Source organism: Adelges cooleyi, unplaced genomic scaffold (genome assembly GCF_023614345.1).
Source record: "Adelges cooleyi isolate 19-005CV unplaced genomic scaffold, UGA_ACOO_1.1 ACOO_flye_CR_arks_rails_tigmint_CR_PRNA_774, whole genome shotgun sequence".
In the NCBI taxonomy this organism is placed as follows: domain Eukaryota; kingdom Metazoa; phylum Arthropoda; class Insecta; order Hemiptera; family Adelgidae; genus Adelges; species Adelges cooleyi.
The window spans coordinates 1-9,790 of NW_026096485.1; the positions used below are offsets into that span (position 1 = coordinate 1).

Here is a 9,790-nt window from a genome sequence, read left to right on the forward strand (position 1 = left end):
GTCTACACTTCACACGGTGTCCATCTTCGCGTTTCGTGGTTAAATTTAATTCAATATTGAGTCCAAGTTAATCGTTTTGCGAGATATATCATTAAATATGTTCATAAAACAACGTGGTGCGGCATGTTATTTACTTTTCATACTCCAAGTACAGAATATTCGTTCGGTATACTCGCATATCCTTGATCAACTAGAGGAGTTAGATAAAGTACAATTAATTGTCACTGGCGACGTTTATCCAGACAACGTAAAAACGGCTGATGTGTCTCTTAAGGATCTGAAGAATGGTAAAATCAAAAAGTTTAACGAACTTAAATGCAGTTGTCTATTCAATGCGCATTTTCATTTTTCAATAGTCAGAGAAATGCATAACATGACAAAACCCAGTCCGTATGAAAGCATTGAAGTCTTTAGAATAAGCTTCCTGGAAGCAGCAGTCAATATGGTTCGTACCTTTTACGGTGTAAAAGGAATTCAAATGTACGAGGTGTGGCTGGTCTACGATTTGGTTAGGAAAATGGAAAACTTTTTATACCCGGACGTCGACACTTTTTTACGAAGTTTACAGACGAATAAAAACCGGATTATTAAAATGCATGACTTTGTCCTAGAAGAGCTGGACAAATATTTCGAATTAAATTGTGACAGTAGAAATTTTTTTTACATCAAATCTAATACTTCCAAACACTACATAGACTATGTAACGGATACTGAAACAGATTTACCCGGTTCTTTTGATTTTATTAACAAAACGATACTAGTGTTGGTAGTAAATAATTATCTATGGAAGAATTTTGACACGCATAATAGTTATAAATGCAAAAGTTTGAAAAAAGGAAACGAGAAAATTTCCGGAGAGTATTTGACGTATCTGTTGCATTATAAGTACGATACCGCTGAACACTTAGTCGAAACATGGTGCCGCAAATACGTTGGAAGGGACGCTTGGGGAGAAATTCGCGCATCGCTTGTGAATACACGATTCGTCGATCAAGTCAAAGAGATTAATGTCCAGCCAAATTTCGGAATGGTCCATCATACGGTTATTGGTATATTTAAACTGGTCGTGCTACGAATTAGCTGGACATACTTGGACGAAATGAACATCCGATCGTTAAACACTGCCGTGAATACGTTCATACGTGCATTGGATTTGAAAGAAGATGATTTTTTTGGCAGTATAGCCGAAATGATTGATAACGACCAATCTGAAAATTCGAAAAATGCCATTGAAAACGAGCACAACGCTATTGCGACGTCGTTAAACTTATCGCCTGTACAGTTGGCCCAATTACGCGATACACTTACAGAGGGAATAGCTAATGAATTTCTTCAAGATGTCGCAGTTACATTTGAACATTCTTCCGATTATTCAATATTTAAATCGCATTTGAAGTATAAAGATGACAACATGGAAAATCTGTACCGGTTTTTAGGAGATAGATCCTCAGACCAACGGGTATTAACTGTCGATTTTTAAATGTTAATTTTTCACTCTATTATCACAAATACATTTATATCAGCGCGTTAGTAATTCATACTTGCGATGATTGTTAGCAAAATTAATTTATCATATATTATTACAAATATGTTACTATATTCTTTCATTTTATTATTTGTATAAATAATTTATTATTGATAAAATATAAATTCTATACTATTTTAAAACAAAACAAAATTTTTTTTTTTTTTGCAATATTAAAGTGGATAAAAAAACACACCGTTGTACTGACAATACCTGCTTAGCTTGAAACTCAAAAGGCAACAATTAAGTTAGTGTAAGACTTTCACCATATTTCATTTCCAGGATGCTACGTGTGAATGAATCAACAGTCGACTGGTGTGAGAAATATATTTTTTTAATAGACGATCAACCCTAAATACTAAAAATACAATATTGTGGATGTGAGTGCTACACCACATGCACAATCCTCAACTATAATCGAGCGCACTCCATCTTTGTTTTTTTTATAAATAGTAACAACTTCAACCAACATTTTTAAACAAACGGTACTTTGATTATAATACATATTATGTAAGACGATTAAATTTCTAGAGCAAAACTTCAATTATCCCATTACAAACAACAAATTCAACATTTTCACAAAAACTCTAGTAATTCTGTTTTTTTGTTTAATTAACACAGGCAATAACACGGTTATGTATATATATAAATATATATACATACAGGTGGCTCTGAAGTGAGCCTTCGCCTCACCGCCCTGTCATTGTTATTGTTTCTTCCAGCAAATTTACTTATTGTATATAATATACTACAGATTGTAAGTATTCAAATAAACGTTAAAAAATTGTTTTTAAAAAAGCCAGTACAGTGGGGTTGGGACATAGTGGGGATGGAGAGGTCACAGGTCTACAGATTTTAATTATAACTGAAAATGATAAAATCTAGTTTTCTCCAGGATTTGTCTAAGAATGAAAATTTGGTCTATTGTTGATTTCGATTTATTTCGAAATTTTCAATGTAGCCTTCTAGCCTGCTATGTATAACGTTAGCGAGGGTTTTATAAAATACATGCTGCAGTGATATTCCTCTATAATTGTTCGTTTTCCATAGATCTACTTTTTTTGTAAATTGGAAAGATGATGCCTACATTCCATTCTATTTGAATTGTTTCATTTGTCCATATTTGTTTGATGAGACTATGTAAGTATTTTACTAGTGTAGGGCCACCTGCTTTTATCATTTCTGCGTTTATTAGGTTTTCGTAGTATTTTGCTAGCTTGCTTTTTAGCAGTCGTGTAATTTGCTATATTTTCCATAGACGAGTATTGTATCATCGCGAGTCTAGCTTTCGATCCGTGTCATTAAAATGTGTTTATTATATTTTATTCATTCAATTCAAAAATACAATATTTTTTTCACTTCAGTCAGTTGTTATTGTAAAAATGTTCAACTCTGGTGCTTCTTTACAGTTTACATGCATATACTTGTTTTGCCTATTTAGTGCGCCGTTACCAAAACCAAAAGTCGTTTCTACGAAACAGTTTTATTTATTTACAAATATTTAAGTGTTATATTATAAAATTATAATACACATTTTTTTTCTAGTACAGAATGGAATTTACTTTTATACATTAAACTGGTTTAATAGATTCACTACAAAGCATGCGTTTTTCGATTCTCGTAATATTGTGTTACTCCAATATGTTTTTGTTCGGTCAAGTAATCAACTAGTCATGAGTCTTCACTAAAATATTATAGTACCTTCCAAAATCGCAGAACAGAAAAAAATCGTAACGTATTGCATTTCAAATTGTTGTTTAAGTCTTGAAATGGATCCAGATTTTGTGAGTTATTTTACTTTTTTTTATGATTTGCCATAACCTTGGAAGTTTTAATATAATAAAACGTAGTACTAAAAAGTGAACAAAAAAAATGGCCAATTCGAATATTGACAGTTTTTATTTTTTCGAAACTTAAAGTCCAAAAATTTGATTGAGAGTAGGTCGAATTTGTTTCTATAATAAATACAAAGATTCGAAAATATGTAATTGGTATACGCAGTCTGACCTATGCAGTTCAATCCAACTTGCAATTATGATCTTAAATTTGGAATAACATAAATGTATAATACGCTAAAGATATATCTTATATACAAATCTTAAACCATAAATCGTTGAAATCGGATACAAGATACATTTATGGGGCGGGTGTATTAAAATATATATCGTTCGAATACGAATCACTTTTGAAATAATTATTTCAACAGTAAAAGTTTTTGGTAAAACCTTACAACGATATATGCGTTTATTTGGCTTAAAAAAAAAAATTCGCAAGTTAAATAATGACTGTTAATAATCTTTTTAGAATAAAATACATCTACTTCTCGAGTTTTTTTTTTTTTATTGACGTTAAACAAATAGACAGCGGGGAGAGGTAACCGCTGCAAAAACATGCAAGTGTAAAATTCGCTAACAAAATACCAAAATATATCAGACGAGTATCGCGTTTAATGGTCTTACTTATTTGAAAGAGTAGAAAGTCATATTTTACAGCAACATGAACTTCAAGATGGTCTTTTTCCTGTGTTCAATAATATTTATCCAACAGACATCGACAGAATGGACAGTATTGAGAACATTGTTTGAAATGTTTAGAGAGCAGGTACCTTTTTTTAAACATAATTATTCAGTTTTGTCTGTAACACCAATAACGTATTTTCTATAAAGCACAATATTGATGAGGTTTTTTTGTTTTGCTATTATTCCAACAGACAGTTGAAATTACAGAGCGGGTAATATTTTTTATAGCAATTGTCTAAAATTTGCTAAAATAATTATTAGTTTTTGTTATAACACTAATAAAAACGATTTATGATATTTTTATAAATAGAAAAAAAATGTACTACGATAACAAAAATATAGGCGTAATATTTGATAATACATTTCAGGATTTTATGGAGGTTCTAGTAGATATATATGTGGCTATTAAGAACAATAATCCAGATAAATTAGTAACACGAGAATTGACAAAAACACATTTCAAAGCACTTGGTATTCCGGATTCAGATGCCGAAAATTCAGTTCGATTTTTAAATGGTATGTTGAGAAATCTATATTGAAGTAACTAGTGGTGGGTGCTAAGGAAGCTTAAACTTTTTAAAATCTCTTAAAGCTTCGTTAAAATTTCAATAAAAATTACTTGGGGGTTGTGTCTGGTTGATAGGGTAGCTGACATTTTTTTAGAGCTTAAACGAATCACTTGATTTAAGCGGGACTAGTCAATAATAGCATTGAGTATATATTGTAAGCAATATATGCTCAATGACAATAGCTTTAACAATAGGCGCAATTCAAAATTTATGTAGCATTACAATAGAAATGATTTCTTAAAAACTTACCAATGATCTAAAACAGTGTATGTACTGGCAATTTGACAATGTGTCTTATAGTTATTACATTGTGCTAGAGTTTGTTATACTTTATTTAATCCAGTGGTAGAACAGAATTGATCATATGAGATATCAGTAGATTAGGAAAGTTGTGGTGATCTGATATTCCAAAAAAACATATAGATTGGTTGAATACTTTCATAGTTACAAGCAAAATAGTAACTTTTCTGAGGTCTCGAGATACTTGCCGGTGATTTTTGTGTGCGGGGTATTTTGTGTTTTTATTTGGTATTGTTGCACCTAGTCTGATTATGTTATGCAATTATTATTTAATTTGCAAGTAGGTGCTACATTTTACATTCACATAATATATTCATGTGGAAAAAAAAATAAAGATATCCCAACAAAAACCCTTCGTTAACTCACAAACTTACAAAAAAGTAAGTTTTTCAACATAGGTCTTAAAATACTTGATGTAATATAAATGAAACAACTCAACAAGCAACTCTGTTCCTATTTGAATTAGAGTAATCATCAATCTACAAGGCAAATTCGACTTTTTTTTTTAAAAAAATAGTCTCATTCTTTATCGGCCAACCTTTGTATACTTAAAAACTATATATACTGTGATAAATAAAATTCTTGATTTAGCTAAAGCTGTTATCATTAAAAACTTTTTAAAAAATTCCATTGAAAGTGTGAAGCGAATACAATATTTTATTTTAATGTGAGAATTTATACATTTCAGTTGATCACAATAGTGTAGAGCAATTTGTCCGTTCGTTGCTGAAAGGTGAGACAGCAAATCACGATGAGTTAAAATGAAGAGAAGATTTCAACCCATCAGCTATTAACATTCACTCAACCAGTTTTTTAAATCTTCTTGTTCAATATAAATTCTATTATTATATAAATTATCTCCTATGCCATAAAATTATTACAACCCAATGTAAAAAATAATACATACTTCGGAATAAACTATTATTATGCGAATATACTATTTTTTATAAATAACTGTACTAATGTATGAAACTAAATAACGTAGCTTTTTCGTTTATACTAATAAGTCTACTCCCAGATTGGACAATATTTTTTTTTAGGTAGATTTATTTTAATATCAAAAAATAATTTACCCAATTCTCAAGTCGACTTTAGGGCTAAGCACTTAACCATAAGTCCACAAATTGGTTGACAAAATAACTTCCTTTATTTAAAATAGAAAATACTGTTCCGGCGTGTTTTTTAATGTAGCCCTCAAGTTTCACTTGGATCAAATTGATGTTTGATTTTTCATCTATAAAATGATATACGTAGCATACAAATGGAAATAATCACCAAAAATCCAAGTAATTGATTGATTATATTACGTGGACTAAATATATTAAGCACTTAATGTACCAATGCATTATCAGTAAGCTGCTAGATACCTAGCCTAATCAGCGATATAGGTAGAGATGGAGAGATTCACATATCAGAAGAGTATTATATTAGAAAAGTATTAAAATATATCGATCTACTATATTATTTTAAGTGTCTAAAATTTAAACAAAAAAAAGCCAGTACAGTGGGGTCGGGGCATAGTGGGGACGGAGGGGTCACAGGTCTACAGATTTTATTATAACTGAAAGTGATAAAATCACTTTTAAATAAACGCTTCGATGCGAATCTGTGGATAGTATGTTCAAACCAGTTATAGCGGTTTAGAAGATATCGTGGGACCAGCAATAATGTACTTAAAATTTAATATTTAGTCTTGAGCAGGGTGGATACGATAAGGGTTGATCGTCTGTCTATAAAAATGTGTTGCCATAGTTACCCATACATAGTAATATAATGAAAATATTTTTATTACTTGTTGACTGTTGATTCACACACACACATAGCACACCTAGAAACTGACTACGAATAAAGTGTAAATTTACCCTATTTTTGGGGATTTTCCTTAATAAAAAAAAAAAATTTACCACAGATTTTTGAGAAAATTGTATATGTTATAGTTCCATTTTAGATCTATCTTCGGTCTAATTTTCAGATCTAAATCTCTAAAACTTTGCTCGAAAAAGGGAAATAAAGAAAAAAATTCTATCCCTTCTAGGGGAAAGGTTTTATGATATTTTTTTGGTTTGTTAACGTTTATCGATAGTACTGTGTTTGAAGAACAATTCATATAAATTTGTAACATTTTCAACTATTTTTTAAAAAAGTTATAGAGCATCGTAATTTTAAGTTGAAAAATTTGTAAATTTATTACGTGTTTTTCTCGAATTTGATGGGGATGGGGTAACTTTTTTTAAATTTTTGGCCCGTTAAGGCACCTTCTAGGTATGATTTCTGATCTATAGAGTTGCTATACGAAGAAATCGGTTCAGCGGTTTACGAGATATCGTGGGTCCAGACACAAAAATAAAATAAAAAAATAAAACACATCATTGTAAAAACAATGCCTTCTCAGCTCCGCATCGAAGCTAAAACATTTATAATTTCTATCACTAACGATAGTCCTCCAGCCTATTTCTCAAAATCCTAATAACACCATACAAAAATTAGTTTTTTACTGGATACCTACGATATACCTAATAAATATTTAAAGAATATACCTATGAATTTTTTTTTTTATTCTTTCTAAAACGTTTTTTTTTCCAACGTGTGCAGAACTGTTCAACCAGAGGCCCAAATTTAGGTTACCATATGAAGTATTGGGTGTAAAAAACAGAATTATTTATCGTTGTTTTTGACATTTTTTTTTTTTTTGCTCGGGTTCGTATCGTAGTGAATAACATATGAGTAACAGCCCACGCAAAAACACATTCCTAAATCAATACACAACCACAAAAACAATTTTACAAACATGGAATTTAGCACACGATAACGTGCTGAAAAGTAATATGAAATCAAAGCACTTTTCATATTAAAATATGTAGGATTAATTTTCGTACTCTGAATTGTTCTTACATAAATCTTATTTAAGCCAATCCAATACCAATGAGATTGTGGCCAGCCAGAATATGTTTTTCCGCAACTCTCGCTCTCTCACTACATATACAATATAATATAATATATATACCTGGACTCACTAGATACCAGGCTAAAAAATTGTAAAATTAAATTAAACGAAATTAAATCAGCTCACGCCACACTGTGTCCTTAAACGAAACTCCCATTTCCCAGTGCTCTCAAATCAAATATTTAGGCTTAATATTAAACGAGCTCCTAACCTGGTCACGACATTAATTAAAAGACAAAACACTCAACTGTCGACTAGATATGCTTCGACCTCTTCTACACTCAAAAATACCAATAAAAAACAAGCTCCTTCAGAAAAGCTATTTACAGCAGTTTTTTGGAGAAGTTCATTAAATATAAAAAAATTAACACTATGAAAAAAACATTTAGATGTGAACGAATACTTAGAGAGAGTTAAACCACTCTAAATACATTATCAGTAAATATATTATTTTATAAATTGCATTTTCAAGTAGTAGGTACATAGTTACATAAATATAAAATTATTTTTTGCCCATTTCAACCCCTTAAAAAAAAAAAGTAATCCAGAAATCAAAATTCTTTCTTAGTGCACGCCAAGACTATGATATAAACACACCCTGAAAATTTCAAGTCGATAGCTATCATAGTTTAGGCTGTGCGTTGATTATGAATCAGGCAGAACTACTTAGCTTATATATATATATTAAAGATAGATAACTCAGACATAGCCATTATAATATTATTTATAACAATCAAGAAAAAACTTAACAATATTAACATAAAAGTATTCAAAAACCATCATATATTATATTTTATTTGTAATTTTAATATAGAACATTGTTTTTAAAATTTTTATTTCTATTTTAAGTAACCAACCCTTAAGGTTGGGGTTTATACAGCATTCTTCCATACTCCCTCCACTCTTCTCTGTTAGTGGCCGTTCTCTTCAGTTCCCTGTAGGTTCTCAGTCCGGCATCTTTAATAACTTTTTTGATTCGCGTTGTTCTAGGACGTCCTCTGCCTATCTTGGCTTCTATTTGTCCTTCCAATATTCTGTGGTGTAGTTGCTCCTCGTGTCTTAAAGTATGTCCAATTAGTCTCCATCTTCTTTCTTTGATTGTATGTGCATAGATGAAATTAACAAAGCTACTATAATTTTGAACATTTTTTTTCTCTGGCTACATGTTTGCATTTCAAACTATTTTTGATACGAGTACTGCCTCATTTGCATTTGTATGTAATAAATTATTATTTCAGTCAGGTGTAAGCTACATGTAAATTTGAATTGAATATTTTTTGTTATTTCACTAACGACTTAAAATCTGCACAATATTTCACAAAAATATGTTCATCTAAACTTAAAAACTAAAATTGATACTTGTTGGGATGTACCAATTGGCCTCTAGACTTAGCTAAAATCTAGTATTTATCTACATCATTCTACCTTAAACTGAAATTAATTATTGTTAATCAAATAAAATATGATCAATATCACGGTTGAATATACAGGTTATTGTACATTGTCTCGAATTGTTATATTGAATTGAATTTAACCTCAAATCTAATTTCAATGGTTTTCGTTTTAGTCTAAGGCAGTATCAATTTTGATAAGGGTTAGCAAACAATTTTTAAATGTTATTCCTACGGAAGGCAACATGTATTTCCTTTATCAAACTATTTTGAAGTGTTTTGCATTCTGAAATTCAAAACAACTTCAATTTAACATATATATTTTCTGGGGTTAGGAATCAATATATAAGTGACTTTGTGTAAAGTAATATAAATTTGAAATTTATTTAAGTGCTTACCGTCTAGATGGCCAGGATCTGCACGTTCTAAATTATACAAAAACCATTTAAACATAATATTTTAACAAACAGCTATGCAAAAATAATTCTATAAACCACAAAGAAAATTATTACCCGGTACAACGAACATAATAGCCAATTCCC

General features: G+C 30.4%; 1 protein-coding gene across 1 annotated transcript; it reads right to left on the bottom strand.

Annotated features, from left to right (window-relative positions):
• Positions 1-8,384: 8,384 nt before the first annotated feature.
• Positions 8,385-9,782, bottom strand: LOC126845336 (uncharacterized). Its single transcript, XM_050583985.1, has 4 exons — positions 9,761-9,782; positions 9,647-9,673; positions 9,484-9,534; positions 8,385-8,949 (listed from the first exon to the last, which is right to left on the bottom strand). Exons 1-4 carry the CDS (start codon positions 9,774-9,776, stop codon positions 8,717-8,719), a joined length of 327 nt encoding a protein of 108 aa, XP_050439942.1. The 5' UTR covers positions 9,777-9,782; the 3' UTR covers positions 8,385-8,716.
• Between the last annotated feature and the right edge of the window lie 8 nt (positions 9,783-9,790).